This window comes from Copadichromis virginalis, linkage group LG8 (assembly GCF_057382275.1).
Source record: "Copadichromis virginalis isolate Kocher_CV1m ecotype Utaka linkage group LG8, C_Virginalis_male_GT1.1, whole genome shotgun sequence".
NCBI lineage: Eukaryota > Metazoa > Chordata > Actinopteri > Cichliformes > Cichlidae > Copadichromis > Copadichromis virginalis.
The window spans coordinates 960,136-978,626 of record NC_140625.1 but is presented as its reverse complement, the minus strand read 5'-3'; the positions used below and the strand labels follow the sequence as shown (position 1 = coordinate 978,626).

General features: G+C 44.2%; 1 protein-coding gene across 9 annotated transcripts in view; it reads right to left on the bottom strand.

Moving 5' to 3' along the window:
• The window catches only part of rab3gap1 (RAB3 GTPase activating protein subunit 1), a 61,288-nt gene that overhangs the window by 5,509 nt on the left and 37,288 nt on the right, over positions 1 to 18,491 (bottom strand). For 4 of the 9 annotated variants that reach the window (XM_085465363.1, XM_085465360.1, XM_085465361.1 and 1 more), the window contains 9 exons: positions 14,978 to 15,032; positions 14,351 to 14,686; positions 13,436 to 13,573; positions 11,601 to 11,828; positions 10,933 to 11,029; positions 7,837 to 7,940; positions 5,287 to 5,402; positions 4,317 to 4,419; positions 469 to 492 (listed from right to left, as the gene is read on the bottom strand). In XM_085465363.1, the coding sequence (XP_085321489.1) occupies positions 469 to 492; positions 4,317 to 4,419; positions 5,287 to 5,402; positions 7,837 to 7,940; positions 10,933 to 11,029; positions 11,601 to 11,828; positions 13,436 to 13,573; positions 14,351 to 14,686; positions 14,978 to 15,032 (1,201 nt within the window). The remainder of the gene's footprint in view (positions 1 to 468; positions 493 to 4,316; positions 4,420 to 5,286; positions 5,403 to 7,836; positions 7,941 to 10,932; positions 11,030 to 11,600; positions 11,829 to 13,435; positions 13,574 to 14,350; positions 14,687 to 14,977; positions 15,033 to 18,491) is intronic. The other 5 variants (XM_085465362.1, XM_085465366.1, XM_085465368.1 and 2 more) reach the window with 4 other exon arrangements.

Here is an 18,491-nt window from a genome sequence, read left to right as displayed (position 1 = left end):
GCCCACTAAGCAGGCGCCCGGGGAGCAGTGTGTAGGGACGGTACCTTGCTCAGGGGTACCTCAGGGTAGCCGTTAAGTGGATTCGAACCGCCGACCTTCCGATCATGGGGCGACCACTTTACCTACTGAGCTATCCCTGCCCGCTTGGGGTCCTTAGGGACTAGAAAAGCGCTATACAAATACAGGCCATTTACCATTTACATGTCGCAAAACCAGTCAGGATCCGGTTCAGCTCATGGAAACAAAAGTGTTGTGTTTATATTTGTGTTCAGTGTAACAAATACTGAGACGTGTATTATTGTTGTGTGTTGTTCATCTGAGGACGCTGCAGAGAACCAGATTATTTTTATTATCCTGTTTGTCTGTTATGTGAACCTTTAGAGAGGATGCACCTTACAGTGACTGAGTGTGTTTATCGCACTATGTTAAATGTAACTGTGAGCGACACGAGGCTTACTGCATGGTTACCTCATCAGTGGTGAAGTCAGCCAGCTTGATGCAAGAAACAGGAAGAACAAAAGGATGAAAGAGCAACACACAGATGAAAAACAAAAACAGACTTTCTAACCGACAGAGCTGAAATCTGAACATGTCACCAGCTGCAGGAGGCAACGCTCTGAACCACGTCGTTCCTCCAGATGGAGCTTTTACTGCCTATAGTCTCTTGACATACAATGGTTGGATTCTCCTATGGTATCAGCTGAGCCTCAAATTCTTATGATCTCGAGCTTCTTCAGTCTCAGTGAATCCTTAGTTGGCTCAGATGCATCATCTGGTGTTTGAGTGTAACAAGGTGGTTGTAACACAAAAGGAGTGTAAACAGGTGAGTGTGGTTTGTAGTGTAAACTAAAGCAGCGTGTCTAACCAACCACATCTCCAGGGCTGAATCAGGTGACCACGAGCCATCGCTCCACAGCTGCTGAGGGAGCTACAACCCTCATTCACCCTTTCACAGACATACGGTACTGTATGAACTGTATGAACAATAAACTTTATTCATACACACAAATCTCTTTAGGGTTGTGTCAGCGAGGGCAAACGTGCCACATCAAATACATGGAGCTACAAGCTGTGGTGACCCACTGTCAGTAAGGGAGCTTTATTACACACACACAGCATCACAACAACAGTTACTTCAAGCTGCTTCTATGTTATAAGGCAAAGACCCTGCAGTTACACAGGCAACATTAGGTGACCGTCTGTGAGCGACAGTGGGAACCAAAGCCTCTAACATCCATCGATAGATGAGGGGCAGACGGACTGAATGCAGAGAGGTGTACTAACACATGTTGAGTGAAGAAGAAACACCCAGTGCATCATGGGAAACTTAGACCTATAACTTAGACCTGTGCGCCTTAGCATATGCTACTTCCGGCGTATAGCGCTTAGTTTCCGGTGTGATATTCGCTCCTTGTTCACGGTCGTTTTTTCAACCAAATGGACGAATCAAGTGGCGATTTACATTTCTCGAGATGTCGAATGTATCTGTAGATGATGTTGATCGACTTGTCGATATTTTCCCCCCGCGCCTCAGAGCAAACGAGAGAAAGGATTCAAATTTTATACTTCTCAGTATCTGTAAACAGCGCTCCCTCGTTTATCGCGGGAGTTACGTTCTAAAAATATCCTGCGATAGGTGAAATCTGCGAAGTAGCCAACTTTATTTTTTACAATTATTATAGATGTTTTAAGGTAAAACCCGTCACTACACACTTTATAGCGCAGCAGCGCCTCTTCTTTCTCAGGAGACTGAAAAGATTCGGCATGAGCCCCCGCATCCTCAGGACCTTCTATCGCTGTGCCATTGAGAGCATCCTCACTGGATGCATCACCACCTGGTATGGCAACAGCACCGCCTACAACCGCAAAGCTCTCCAGAGAGTAGTGCGGTGCTCTGAACGGATAATTGGAGGTGAGCTTCCCTCCCTCCAAGACATCTACAGGAAGCGGTGCCTGAGGAAAGCGGGGAGGATCATCAAGGACTCCAGTCACCCCAGCCATAAACTGTTCAGACTGCTTCCATCAGGAAGGAGGTTCTGCAGCATCCGGTCCCGTACCAGCAGACTGAGAGACAGCTTCTTCCACCAGGCCATCAGACTGCTGAACACGTCATAGACACCTCAGCTTCACTACTGGAACTTCAACATTATGCACTCCACACTGTATATAAATGCCACTTGTTTTGCACATATTCAACTCTGTATATTTTATTTTTTTTTATATATTTTATTTATTGTTTACTCTATTTAATTTGTAAAATATGTGTACACACACACACACACACACACACACACACACACACACACACGTAGAAAAATATTTAGTATACACATCCAGAAATGCATATACTATTATATATTGTACATATATTTATTAGTTTCAGATGTAGCCATTCTTGTATTTTGCACAACTCTGTTGCTTGTGGGGCTCGCACACAAGAATTTCACTCACATGTGCTGTACCAATGTACCTGCACATGTGATGTGACAATAAAAGTGATTTGATTTGATTTATACACTCAGACAGGCATGAACATTTTCACACGTTTCTCTCTTGTTTAAGCTCTCAAAGTTCAAACCTTCGTAGACAAATAAGTCCAGTATTACAGAAACCAAAGATCAAACCGTGTTTTCAGGTCCAGCACATGAGAACAGAGCAGCTGAGAGATAATTCAACATCAGTGAATCATTAATGAATCAATGAATCAGCGATTCTGTACTGTACAGGAGAGACGGCACGGAGGAGATCAACAATAGTCTGCAGCCAATCAGGATGCAGAACACAAAGCGCTGTGCGCAAAAAAAAAAAAAAAAGCATGCAAACTTGCACAAAAAAAAAATCTGCGAAACAGCGAGGCCGCGTTATAGCGAGGGACCGCGGTAATTTTGAAGGTACGTCACAACATACCCTTCGTAAATACTCATGCATAGAGACCCTTACCACGGTTTGTTGACATGCTGTGTAGGTGTGTACTTGACTAGCAGGGAAACCTTTGACTATTGTTCACCTGTAGTTTGAATGCTGTTTAAATCATAAGAACTGTCACTATACAGAGATGTGCTTCTGATTCTGTAATGCAGTTCTGCTTGTGTTGAGTGATGTAAACCACCAATCGATCTGCACGCTTCAAACCTCAAAACTGATCATTTGATTTTTTTTATGACACAGCAGTGGTGAGTGTTCCCACCTTCTGCTCTTTGTAACTTAACGCGATCTTTCTGTTTTCATATTTTGGACATGATTTTGGAGTCCATCTTTGCAGCAGCAATTGACCGCAAAGTAAAGCTACCGGAAATGTACAACCCTGCATCCGATCTTAAAACAGGAAGTTAGCATTTTCTCGTGCACAGGGTCTATTGCAGACTAATTAAGGTTCCTGATCCAACTTTATCAAAGAGGAAAGTTTTGTCTGTCTCCTGAATCCAAACTGGAAGCTGGTTCCACAGAAGAGGGGCCTGAAAACTGAAGGCTCTGCCTCCCATTCTACTTTTAAATACTCTAGGAACAACAAGTAGGCCTGCAGAGCGAGAGCAAAGTGCTCTAATAGGGTGATATGGTACTACAAGGTCATTAAGATAAGATGGGGCCTGATTATTTAAGACCTTGAAGGAGCAGGATTTTGGATTCATGTTCCAGTTGATGCATCAGAGTCAATCTGGGATCCAGTGTGGAGCACATGGACACTTTTAAGGCTTAAAGAACAAACCGATGATTCGATTAGATACTCGGCTCCATCTCTGGAGTCACGGCCACCAAAGCTTTGTTTCTGCTAACACTGTAAACATATACAAATGCACATTAATAGTTGTTACAGCAGAAAGAGAAAAAGAAGCGTCAAAGACAGGAAGGAGATCTGCTCCACTGTGGAGAGAGCTGCACAACTTTGTTCCTGCAGAATTGTCACACAGTCAAACTGATAATTCTTCATTTTTCATTGATAGTTAAACAGACTGGTTCTTATAGCTCTGAACGTGCTTCACAGCACAGCAGCAGCAATTGTGTGATTCAGGAAGAAACAACGTTACAATAGAGCAGACTCTCCTGACACTGACAGACAACACTGCGTCTTTACATCAGTGCTGACCACGTCCTTCCAGTTTCATCTACATGAAGTATATATAAATAAAACAGCGCTGACTTCATGTCTTGTTCTAGGACCGGGACACCGACCTATTCTTGATGCTGATATTGAATAAGTGGTTGACTGGTGTGTGTGTGTACCTCTAAAGATGTCTCTATAGATGACAAATACATGACTGTATACATGAAACTGACAGCAAGACGTGGGAAGGACACGGAGGCAGAGTGAGAGTTACCCTCTGAGCACTGATGAAGAGTCTGTGGATTATACTGCCAGCCAGGCCCTGGCCTGCTCCTGTCACTACCACCTCTGGTTCCTCCAGCAGGGAGCTCACAAACCTAGAGACAACACACAATGTGGGAAATGTTACAATATTCCCACAAAACAAAACACTTAAATAAGAACATGTAAAACCTGAAGACACCAAAACTATAAATAAGACCACCAACATGAGCGAGAAAGAAACATCATCATCATCATCGTTTATTTGTATAGCACTTTAAGAACACACCAGGCAGACCAAAGTGCTGAACAACACAGATCAAAACAACAACCAAATTAAAAATACCATAAAATCATTACATACAATAAAATTAATAAGAAGGTGTCAGTTTCCTACAGTTAAAAGCCAGGGAATAAAAATAGGTTTTCAATCTGGACTTAAAGACCTGCACTGATGACGCTTGTCTAATTTGGAGGGGAAGGTTATTCCAGAGCATCGGAGCCGCAATTGAAAAGGCACGGTCTCCTCTGCATTTCAGCCGCGACTTAGGGACCGACAGCAGCAGCTGCTCAGCTGAACGGAGCGAGTGAGGAGGAACATGTGGCTTCAGCAAGTCAGATAAGTACACAGGAGCCAGACCATTTAAAGATTTAAAAACCAATAAAAGGACCTTAAAACGAACCCTAAAATCAATGGGAAGCCAATGCAAGGAAGCCAGAACCGGAGTGATGTGATCGAATCTCCTACTACCGGTTAAAAATCGCGCCGCCGCGTTTTGCACTAACTGCAGGCGTGACAAGGTGAAAGGTGAAACGTGTGAACTGACTGTGATCCTTCAGACGGCGTCTTTGTGAAACGTTAACAGATTCATCGTGACAACCTGTTACTGACAAACTATCTATAGTGACGGTGAAGACAGTTACATGTCACCAACAGCACAAACAAAGCTGTCAGTGAGCGCAGCTCAAACTCTGCGACTCACTTCTTCAGTTCATCAGCAGCCTCTCCGCTGTCGTCCTCAGGAATGGAGAACTTGGCCTTGAGCGAGCGAGCTTGAGTGATGACTGTCTCCATGCTCAGCAGCTGGTTAATGAAATCCTGCACACAGGACAAGAACAACTGTCTGCTCAATCCTGACAGCATGAGACCCCAAGACTGTCACATTTATACACATACAGTGGGGCAAAAAAGTATTTAGTCAGCCACCGATTGTGCAAGTTCCCCCACTTAAAATGATGACAGAGGTCAGTAATTTGCACCAGAGGTACACTTCAACTGTGAGACACAGAATGTGAAAAAAAATCCATGAATCCACATGGTAGGATTTGTAAAGAATTTATTTGTAAATCAGGGTGGAAAATAAGTATTTGGTCACCTCAAACAAGGAAAATCTCTGGCTCTCACAGACCTGTAACGTCTTCTGTAAGAAGCTTTTCTGTCCCCCACTCGTTACCTGTATGAATGGCACCTGTTTGAACTCATCATCTGCATAAAAGACACCTGTCCACAGCCTCAAACAGTCAGACTCCAAACTCCGCCATGGCCAAGACCAAAGAGCTTTCGAAGGACACCAGGAAAAGTATTGTAGACCTGCACCAGACTGGGAAGAGTGAATCTACAATAGGCAAGCAGCTTGGTGTGAAAAAATCAACTGTGGGAGCAATCATCAGAAAATGGAAGACATACAAGACCACTGATAATCTCCCTCGATCTGGGGCTCCACGCAAGATCTCATCCCGTGGGGTCAAAATGATCATGAGAACGGTGAGCAAAGATCCCAGAACCACACGGGGGGACCTGGTGAATGACCTGCAGAGAGCTGGGACCAAAGTAACAAAGGTCACCATCAGTAACACACTACAACGGCAGGGAATCAAATCCCGCAGTGCCAGACGTGTTCCGCTGCTGAAGCCAGTGCATGTCCAGGCCCGTCTGAAGTTTGCCAGAGAGCACATGGATGATACAGCAGAGGATTGGGAGAATGTCATGTGGTCAGATGAAACCAAAGTAGAACTTTTTGGTATAAACTCAACTCGTCGTGTTTGGAGGAAGAAGAATACTGAGTTGCATCCCAAGAACACCATACCTACTGTGAAGCATGGGGGTGGAAACATCATGCTATGGGGCTGTTTTTCTGCCAAGGGGACAGGACGACTGATCCGTGTTAAGGACAGAATGAATGGGGCCATGTATCGTGAGATTTTGAGCCAAAACCTCCTTCCATCAGTGAGAACTTTGAAGATGAAACGAGGCTGGGTCTTCCAACATGACAATGATCCAAAACACACCGCCCGGGCAACAAAGGAGTGGCTCCGTAAGAAGCATTTGAAAGTCCTGGAGTGGCCTAGCCAGTCTCCAGACCTCAACCCCATAGAAAATCTGTGGCGGGAGTTGAAAGTCCGTGTTGCTCGGCGACAGCCCCAAAACATCACTGCTCTCGAGAAGATCTGCATGGAGGAATGGGCCAAAATACCAGCTACTGTGTGTGCAAACCTGGTAAAGACCTATAGTAAACGTTTGACCTCTGTTATTGCCAACAAAGGTTATGTTACAAAGTATTGAGTTGTATTTTTGTTATTGACCAAATACTTATTTTCCACCCTGATTTACCAATAAATTCTTTACAAATCCTACCATGTGGATTCATGGATTTTTTTTTTCACATTCTGTCTCTCACAGTTGAAGTGTACCTCTGGTGCAAATTACTGACCTCTGTCATCATTTTAGGTGGGGGAACTTGCACAATCGGTGGCTGACTAAATACTTTTTTGCCCCACTGTACGTGGTTTTTCCTACGTGGAACGTTATAGGCTGAGTCTCGGGGTGTAAAAGGCGTGTTTGGAGTCACAGTGGATACATGGCATACTTAAATGTACTTTGAGAAAGCCAAGAATACTTTTACACAACAAGACTGTCCAATCAAGCAAATATAACATGGTGGGGTTTAGCTGTGCAGCTGTACAGTGTTATTCAAAGAAAAGGGGCTGTATGGATACTGAGTGCTAGTGAGAAGAACATTTTTATATGTGAAGAAGTGATGATTGTTCTCAGACTTTAGGACAGTATTAAAGCAGGTGTTTAATGCACCTAACGTGTGATCAAACTCAATAATAACAATCTCAGTCTCTGTTTTCGATCACTGATAAACACATCCGATATCAGCAGAGTATAAAAGCTTTGAGCCCAGGTGGGAACAGCCGAAGGAATTACCTAGGTTTAGAAAAAAGTTAGCCATCACTGAGGAAGCACTGGAGTTTATTACTCCAGCTCCCACTACAATCCCACTGCACCACACCCCTGTTTTCATGGTTCAACCATCAATGGCCATAATAATTATCAGCCAAGTTCTCAGCCATGGTGCACACTGTCCAGTCTACGTACACCTCATGTACAGCACATACTCAACTACAACAAAAACACAGTTAACAATCAATCAATAATGTATTAAAAACAAAACTTTTTTGGGTGAATCTAATGATACTTTCTTTTAAACTGAATCATTTGTGGAAAGTCCGGTCGAGTTTTCACTGACCTCTAACTTCTTGTAGTCCTGGTTGGGGGACTGCAGGAGCTTGCTCGCTTGAACTGTAGCTTGCTGAATGGTTTTTTGCACTGATGGAATATCTTCAGCAGACTCTGAAAGAGAAGAAATGACAGTGTTTCCAGAGTGACAGAAAGCTGTGATTAAAAGAAAGACCTGCCACGTTTGTAACCTCAATTACTGTTAACATGAGAAAAAGCCTAAAATCGAGTAAACCTGCAAACTATTATCTTACTAATACAGATCCTTTTGAAATAAACAAAACCTTCACAACATTTTATAATAATCTTTACAGAGATTAAAACATATCCACAAAGTCTTGATGGATTATTATTGGAGTTAATTAATCCAGCTATTTCAGAGGATCACAGAACACATCTGCAAATAGAAACTAAGCCTTTTGTCCAGGAATATACCCACATGTGCTTTGGCACAAGGAAAAACTCCCTTTAAACAGGAAGAAGCCTTCAGCAGAGCCAGGCTCAGGGAGGGGCGGGGCCATCTGCAATAACCGAGTACAATAACCTCAGTTTGATCTGAATTAAGAAGCAGAAAGTTAGCGGCCATCCAGGTCTTTGTGTCTTTAAGACATTCCTGCAGTTTAACCCATTGGTGTGTGTTATCTGGCTTCATGGACAGATAGAGCTGGGTGTCATCAGCATAGCAGTGTAAATGTATGCTATGTCTTCTAATGATGCTGCCTAAGGGAAGCATGTATAATGTAAACAGAATTGGTCCTAGCACTGAACCCTGTGGAACTCCATAACTAACCTCAGTGTGTGAAGAGGACTCTCCATTTACATGCACAAACTGGAGTCTGTTAGATAGATATGATACAAACCTTCACACATTCACGTGTTATCAGCACGGAGCGTCTCTGTCAACCTCTGGAAGTAAAGCTTTTAGTAAGTGTCATAAGATCAAAATACATTTTTTAAAGAAGTGAAACGAGGACATTATTGTTGTGTCCAAGCTATGTTTTGTATTTTGTAGTCCAGACTTAATCAGAATTAATTTGCATACAACCTGGATATGCACCAAAGCATTTCTGACATGCTGAAACATTCTGGGATATTACAGAATAAATGAAAACTAGCTTTCTGGTTTAATTAGAGAAAAGGTCTGAGTATCACAGCAGGACGTTAGCTGATTGAGGTTTCTCCAAAGTACTAGAAAACTCTCCTCAGTGATGTCCTTACTAGTGTCTCTCATTGGCTGTCTCTAGACTCAGAACTGGTCTTAGCAGTATACCGTCAACTTAGAGACGATCCAGAAACTAAGACCTGTTATAATTATACGTGAACTCTCATTAGCTAAATTAATGGTTGCACTGCAGGTGTCAGGGAACAACAGCAACACGACTGAAAGATCTTTAGCTTCTTCTAAAAACCAAATCAAATTATGCCCTGCTCCAGATGTGACAGTCTGAAGACGAAATCTAGACTTTTCTGTATCCTGGAATAATTATCAATTTATTGTGTGTAGAATAAAATAAAGAGTGGGTTTTATCTGATTTCTGATCATTACTGGAGAAAACTTGACTGAAAGAAATTCATGCTGGGGAAACTTTCCAGGCTCCTTTCACAGTGAGGGTTGGGTAGCTAGTTAGAGTAAACAAACTAAATCACATTTACCTGCATTTTAACACCAGGGTCATGTTCTACCCATCATGCCTACGCAGCCCTGAAAATATCACGTGTCCATCTCTGATACTTATAAGAGCTCAAAACTGGCCCAAACCCTGATGGAGTCCAAGGGCCTGCAGTGCAGAACACATCTTGAGCCCAAATCAATCAGAATCAGAATCAGAATACTTTATTGATCCCCGGGGGAAATTATTTTTTGTTACAGTGCTCCATTATAAACCAACATTAAGACAAGACAGACAATACACTAACTAAGAATAGTAAAATATATACATATATATACATACATACATAAGTCACTCATAAATAAATAGCTGAAAAAGAAAGAAAAAGAAACATGTGCAGTAAATCTTGGGGGGCTCAGGATTTGGGCTTTTTCTGCAGCTCATGGGCTGCATTCACTGAACCGACCACAAACTCATCTGTGCACCAAAGTACACAGTGAGACGTCCTTTACCCTCACATCACTGGACACTTCCAGGTTCTGGGTTCCATTCACTCTATACCAGTGGTGCCCAAATCTTTTTGCATCACAGCTGTGATACAGAACGGCTGTGTGGGCGGAGCCTGTTTCGCTTCAGTGCCGGAAAAAAGGGGTTGTATTTTGATGTAATGACTGTGTCGATGCAATCAGTCATTACATCACTCAGCTCAGGACTGAGCTGTGTAGACGCCAGCGTGTATCATACAGTGCGTCCACTTGCAGCCCTCCTCGTTTCCCAGCCGTCCCGCCCCCGTCTGCACATCCCCACACAGTCCTCACGTTTCACAGTCAGTGATTGTAAAGAGTTCCTCTGCAGTGGCTCTGCCAGGAGCCTGTCTGCAGAAGTCATTCCTTTGTCACTATCAGTGGCTTTATCCACCTGCAGAGGAAAGCAGCTAGCATACACCTTATCATTAAGCACTCGATAGGCAACTTTACAGGAGCAGAGCACAGACGCAGTTTTAGCAGAGACACTGTTGAGCACGACAGTTTAGAAGTGTGTGTCTGAAAAAGCCCTCTGACTTGTCTTTGTGCTCTGGATGTTTGGCGTCTTAGCTTGTTAAGCTTTAAACTGTCACAAACTTGCACTTTAAGACAGACACGCTGCGGCCTCTCCTCATCACCCACCGCTGCGCAGGTATGCTTCATCTTATCTTCTTTGGTTTGGAAACATATTTGGTGATGCTTCATCCTCTGCTTTGTGTTTGTGTGCGAGCCCCGTCAAAAGCCTGTGCATTATGCTGGCAGCGTCCAAGATTACTTTTTTATTCATGCAGCTTCTGGTTTTTTTTCTCCATTAACATCTCGGGTTGCATTTCATTTTTTTAGTACTTATTTTAATATCTTTAGTTTTTTGTATTTCGGTCTTACTGTAATTTACCTGCTGTGGGCTCAGAGTTATTTTCCCTGATTTTATTTCATATAAACGTGTTTTTCAACCAAACGGTGAGGACTTACCTTCTTCCTTCAACTTCTGAATAGTTGCATGAAGTATACAGGGCAGGAGGTGACGGGCCAGGTCTGCAGGTTTCTGCATCGCCATGTAGTGCAGAACCTAAAGACAAACCCCCAAAAATCAGTGAGCATTATTTTTAACTTTCTCTTTTTGGATAAACAATGTCTTTAAAAGACAGGCAACATTTTCAGTGATGGTGCAAACTGGAGCTCCGAGCTCTGCTTTCATATGTGCAGGAAGAACATGCAAACGCTTGGCAGGGACCTGCCCGGGTCCAAATCCAGGACCCTCTTTGGGTGAGGAAACAACTAACCCCAGTTACTGTTTGTCCCTTTCCCATAAAGCCGACCGGATCATTAATAGAAGCTGGTTTAAAGTTGTTCTTCATTTAACACCATCACACCACAGAGAGCTGCTGTGTGTCAGTTAAACATCGTGTGTGACAGCATCAGATCCTTTTTCATCAACATGTGAAAATGCTTCAACATGTCTGTGAGCACAGATCTGTGTTAAACTGACTTCTTCAACATACATGAGCCAAAACGGTCCCATGGCAGAAGCTGATCCTGAAAATCAGCAGAAACATTCATGAAAACACTTTGTGATCCACTTAGTAAACACGTTTGGCTTAAAAACACGCATGCGGCAAAACGAACGACCTGCTTCAGACCTTCTCGGCCTCCTTGGTGTCATCAAAAAGTCTTTTTTGGCGTCGTGCAGGTGTGACCCTGGCAGTCTCCCAAGCCTCCACCCACATGTTGCCTGGGATCTTCATCCTGGGACTGAGTGTCCCGGTCACCATCGTGTTGCCCTTCTCATCAACCACTTCCTCTTCTACGTAATCCCGAGGTGAATACCAGCGCACAAAATCCTCCAGGACACAGGCGGGGTTGGCTGCCTGTGGACAGAGACACAAACTCGTACTTTAAATGAAGTAATGTGTAAATATATTCACTGACACCTCATACTGGCACTGACGACTCGAGCAGGGCCCACTCACGACACCACTGCATTCATGGACCCAAGCACACCAGGCTGTCACTGAACATAAAATGTCATTTAGGCATCAAAACGATTTCCTTCTGTTCAGGACTGGAAGTAAATACGTGTGATCTGGCAACAAAAATGTTTTACTTTTTTGTGTAAGAGTAAATCTGAAAATCTATGAATAACAAATCAATTGTATTTTAGTATTAAAACCAGTTCAGACTGAATAAAGAGCTCGTCCACACTGGATCAGAAACATAGAGACATGGTGGGAATAACCAACACTGTAGATTCAGGGCAGCTGCAGCATGACTTACACTGTGTGCTGGTCATTATCACTGCATTACTGCCTCAGGTCTGCAGGTCTCTGCAAAGACAAGGTTCAAATAACCTCTGAAGATGATTTATAAAACTGCAATGAGCTGTTTGAAAACTGACAACCACGTGATCGTCTGGTGATCAGAGGTTTCTGCACTCACGTAGCTTCTCCCAGCATGACTGCATCCATCATGCCACACGTGTCAGTGACAGAGTCACAGCTTTCCACAGCGTAGGCTGATCAACAGTCCTCTTATTTCACACTAGTTTACTTGTAAAAGCCTACATGACATTTTTTATTAATATCCCATTCATTAACTGCACAGAGAAGACGTCGTTTTCTTTAAGCTAACAGTATTATTAAAGTTCTTCATGACTGGGCCCAGTGTCCTCTTTATGGTCACCCTACCACAGCGGTACTCTCTGTGACTACTGTGTGTGTGTGTGTGTGACTGCACAGTTATGTTCACTGCAGGCAGTTCACACACACACACAAAACATCCTGAACAGTAAAACTAGCAGACATGTAGCAACTCGAGGGCACACTGACGCTAATGTGTGTATAAGAATTTATTATATTTATGTATTATTCATATTATGTTATTGTATAATGCCTTGGTGCCACTGGATTTTAGCATGTCTCACACTCATGCAGTTACACAGATGGTGGGAGTCTGGTAAGGAAGTTGGGGGGAAGCAGAACTCCACAGGAAGAATCTTTTGTCTCTTCGAGGACTCTGGGAGGCAGCAAGGGAGTGTGAAGCTTAAGGTGTGAAACAGCGGTGCACTGCCTTTTGTTCCTGAAGAAGGTTTTTAACTGAGAGCCACGCTAGGCTCAGGGAGACTCTGCTGACCGTCTGCCCCGCGGTCATGCAGGCTCTCCACCAAGCTTGGTTTTCTGTTCTTTGTTTTGATTAAAGAATGTTAGCTACCGCTCGTCTGCAGGCTTTATTTAATGGAAAACTTCCACAACATGTGGCTAATGCTGAAGGCTAACGGGTGGCTGTAGCTCATTAGCAGGTCATCTACTGATCAGAAGGTCGTGGTTCAATCCCTGGTTCCTCCAGTCTGCAGGCCAAGTATCCTTAGCCAAGATACTAACCCCAAGCTGCTCTCTGATGTGTCCGTCTAAGTGTGGATGTTAGACAGGAAGCACTAAGAAACTTAGGAGACAGCTGACCCAGAGTGTGTCCGACTCACTTTGAAGGACTCCATGTCAGATAGCAGACAGGCACTCTGCATCCGAGCACGCAGGTGGGTACCTTCAGCTGATGTGCCCAGTTTGGTCAGTACCTCTGACTGCTCTGCTAACAGGTCCTCTGTCATTGGAGCAGGTTCCTGAAAATGAAACATGATGCACAGATATCAGACTCAGTCAGCTTCAGCTGAGCTTAATGACATTTCTGTGAACCACTTATAAGAGATCTGCTTTCATGGTTTTGTCACACAAAGGTCGCCTCTGTACTGTTACAACCGCTTTCTTTTAGTTCTAATTATTAGCTGCACGTCTTTGAACATGGAGCGAGTGGGGTTGGGTTAACTCTGACTCTAAACTGCCCACAGGTGTGAATGAGAGCATAAATCAGAGGTGTCCAACTCCAGGTCTCGAGGGCCGGTGTCCTGCAGGTTTTAGATGTGTCCTTGATCCAACACAGCTGATTTCAATGGCTAAATGACCTCCTCAACGTGTCTTGGGTTAGGGCTATCCTTTGTTGCTAGTTAGCCTGACCTGTATCCCCAATGTTAAGTTTGTACATTGTATCTATGGTCGATTAGGTCATCTCAGTTGCAGGCAACCAATAAATAAAGCTTATCCTTATCGTGGAAGTTCTCCAGAGGCTGAACTAATCATCTAATTCAGGTGTGTTGACACAGGGTGAGATCTGCAGGACGCCGGCCCTCGAGGCCTGGAGTTGGACACCTCTGGGTTAAATGTTTGTCTGTCTCTCTGTGTTCGCCCTGCGACTGGCGACCTGTCCAGGGTGAACCCCGCCTCTCGCCCTATGGTATGGGATAGGCTCCACCCCATGTGACCCGACTATTATTTTCAACATGCTGTATTTGGAATAAATAACAGCATATGATGTGTTTGCACAGTGAGGCAGTGACTCTGACCTGTGTGACGGGAACATAGAGAGGCTCTGCAGAGTTGAGCAGAGTCATGTTGTTGTGGGGGTGCAGCCTGCCCTCAGCTCTGCCCTCAGCTTGTGTCGCCTCAGTCTCGCCCTGGTCACTCAGGCACTCGAAGAATTCCTCCTCGCTGTCACTCCACGAGTCCCAGGATTTTCCTTGAGACATCTCTCTTGTTGAACTGGAAGCACTGGTTGCACACTCTGGTCCTTGGCGGCTCTTCTGGCAGGCACCTGAGACCCTGTGTTCCTTTTCTTTCCCCTCGGGTACCTTGTGAGATTCATCTCTGGCCTTCTTCCTTTCGATACAACAATTCAGCATCTGTCCAGGAACAAAAACTCTTTTCACACATGGAAACATAACACTGCTACTTGTGTTCAACAGACAACACGACATAAACAGGTGTTTGGGAGTTTGAAGATGCTGTATCACACTGAGCATCAGCTCTCAGAATTCATTTTTCTCTTTATCACCTAAACATCGTTCCAATTATCAAAGTTAACACAACACTTTTGATAAACCACTGGAATTAAAGTTGCAAGTCTACAAATGTGCATGATGTTGTTTTTTGTCTTTTAAATCGTTCAATTAGTCCTTGCACTGTGTGGCTACCTGGAACTTCTGATGCAAAAGACAACAGCGAAGATCAGGAGCTCCACCTGCCAGCCTGCAGATTAGGAAGCACAGAGATGGATATGAGTGAACACCAGTGTGTTAACAGAGAAACAAATACTGCTTAAACAATTTCAAGCAAAGTTTTAGTTAGAGCACGGCACAAACACTGCAGGGGCTTTTGTACCTGGTATTATGTACTTGGAGTTGGATTTTTACATTTTGGTCATTTGTCTGTTATTAGAGACGGACGGAGATCCAACATGACTGACAACAACACCAAAGCCCGATTCTAAAGTGTCAGCTCAGCTGGTCAGCTGAAGCTGGACAAAGTACAGACATCCAGCATTTGACTTTATTTATATGGCACAGGATAAGAACCACAGAGTGCTTCACAATAATATGAAACAGCACAAATCTAGTTCAAAGCCAGGCTAAATAAATGAGTCTCAAGCTGCTGTTTATAAAAATACAGTGGGGCAAAAAAGTATTTAGTCAGCCACCGATTGTGCAAGTTCCCCCACCTAAAATGATGACAGAGGTCAGTAATTTGCACCAGAGGTACACTTCAACTGTGAGAGACAGAATGTGGAAAAAAAAAATCCATGAATCCACATGGTAGGATTTGTAAAGAATTTATTGGTAAATCAGGGTGGAAAATAAGTATTTGGTCAATAACAAAAATACAACTCAATACTTTGTAACATAACCTTTGTTGGCAATAACAGAGGTCAAACGTTTACTATAGGTCTTTACCAGGTTTGCACACACAGTAGCTGGTATTTTGGCCCATTCCTCCATGCAGATCTTCTCGAGAGCAGTGATGTTTTGGGGCTGTCGCCGAGCAACACGGACTTTCAACTCCCGCCACAGATTTTCTATGGGGTTGAGGTCTGGAGACTGGCTAGGCCACTCCAGGACTTTCAAATGCTTCTTACGGAGCCACTCCTTTGTTGCCCGGGCGGTGTGTTTTGGATCATTGTCATGTTGGAAGACCCAGCCTCGTTTCATCTTCAAAGTTCTCACTGATGGAAGGAGGTTTTGGCTCAAAATCTCACGATACATGGCCCCATTCATTCTGTCCTTAACACGGATCAGTCGTCCTGTCCCCTTGGCAGAAAAACAGCCCCATAGCATGATGTTTCCACCCCCATGCTTCACAGTAGGTATGGTGTTCTTGGGATGCAACTCAGTATTCTTCTTCCTCCAAACACGACGAGTTGAGTTTATACCAAAAAGTTCTACTTTGGTTTCATCTGACCACATGACATTCTCCCAATCCTCTGCTGTATCATCCATGTGCTCTCTGGCAAACTTCAGACGGGCCTGGACATGCACTGGCTTCAGCAGCGGAACACGTCTGGCACTGCGGGATTTGATTCCCTGCCGTTGTAGTGTGTTACTGATGGTGACCTTTGTTACTTTGGTCCCAGCTCTCTGCAGGTCATTCACCAGGTCCCCCCGTGTGGTTCTGGGATCTTTGCTCACCGTTCTCATGATCATTTTGACCCCACGGGATGAGATCTTGCGTGGAGCCCCAGATCGAGGGAGATTATCAGTGGTCTTGTATGTCTTCCATTTTCTGATGATTGCTCCCACAGTTGATTTTTTCACACCAAGCTGCTTGCCTATTGTAGATTCACTCTTCCCAGTCTGGTGCAGGTCTACAATACTTTTCCTGGTGTCCTTCGAAAGCTCTTTGGTCTTGGCCATGGCGGAGTTTGGAGTCTGACTGTTTGAGGCTGTGGACAGGTGTCTTTTATACAGATGAGTTCAAACAGGTGCCATTCATACAGGTAACGAGTGGGGGACAGAAATGCTTCTTACAGAAGACGTTACAGGTCTGTGAGAGCCAGAGATTTTCCTTGTTTGAGGTGACCAAATACTTATTTTCCACCCTGATTTACGAATAAATTCTTTACAAATCCTACCATGTGAATTCATGGATTTTTTTTTCACATTCTGTCTCTCACAGTTGAAGTGTACCTCTGGTGCAAATTACTGACCTCTGTCATCATTTTAGGTGGGGGAACTTGCACAATCGGTGGCTGACTAAATACTTTTTTGCCCCACTGTAAATGCAATCAAGGCAACATAATGATGGAGGCAAAGCACTCCACAGCCTGGGGGCCCCCGCTCTGACAAATCCATCTCCTCTGGTCTCAAAATGTGTTTCCACAAATGTTTGCAAATAGGTTCTGCTCTTCCATGAACTCCATTGAGATCCCGACTGAAATCGGCTGATGCCAATATCTGCTGAGTGTTGGCCACGAATAAAGCAGCAATAACAGAGTTCAACGAGAACAACAACTTTTCATTATCACTTATTCTTCACTCTCTCCACAGCTGACGGACCAACAGCAGCACACAGAGGACAGTGGTACCAGATACTTTGTATGCCGTCACCATCTGACAGCAGGCAGAGGAGCTGCAGGGCTGAAAATATATCCTCAACCTCAGGTTCAACTAACGAACTGACCCAGTCACAGACTTCCAGGGAGGCTTTGGAGTATCATTCCCAAGTTCAAGCACAGCCCCTAGTCCCACTTCTTAGAAAGGGAAACCGCTACTGTAGTCTGCTTATCCCGAGGTGGGAAACCAGGACAGTCCAACAACATCCACAGACTCAGTGGGACTCGCACCTCCAGCCCAGGAGTCCTGCCACCAAAGAGTCATGTAACTCGTCACAGACCTCGCCAATTAATATCAAATCAAATATCAGCTGGTTCAGTCCCAACTGATGGTCTCATTATTCAGGTTTCACACAACAAACGTCTCATGATGGGTAAAAACAACGAGCTCTCTCAAGACCTTTGCAAAACATGCTGGTGGCAGTGGTCACAGTAGAACTACTGAAGGTTCCAGCGCACTTTTGGTAAAGTGGAAAGAATATTATTTCACCATAAATGGGCCACGAGATTTCACACAGACCAGTGAAAAGAATTATCAGAAGAGTCAAGGCCCAGTTATGAAGAGCCACAGAAAGGCCTGGAATCAGCAGGTACGACTGTTTCAAAGAAAACAATATGTGTGCAAGAGCCACAGAAAAAAAGAGAAGCGTGAAGTGTGTTTAAAGTTTGCTGAACAAGTCTGTGAAACGCTGGCAGAATATTATCATCTGCATTCATAAAGTATCCACAGGCGTCTTTGCCTGCTCTCCTGTACACTCATGAGTTCACACCTACCTGCCCCTCTAACACCATCGTTACATTTGCTGATGATGCGACAATCATCAGTGGAGAAGACGGCGAACAGGCAGGAGGTTAAAAACCTGACAGGCTGCTGCAATGAACACAACCGTCTGCTCAGCGCCATCAAAACTAAGGAGATGTGACCTCAGCAGAGGGAAACACGTTCCTCTCCACATCAAGCAGACTGTGTTCAGCGAGTGTCCTCGTTCCTGGGGACTCACGTAGCTGAGGACCTCTCATGGTCCAAAGTCAAAGACTCCACCTCAGGATGCTGAGGAGGAGGAGGAACCATCTGGAGAAGAAAGTCTTGGTGGCTTTTTTAC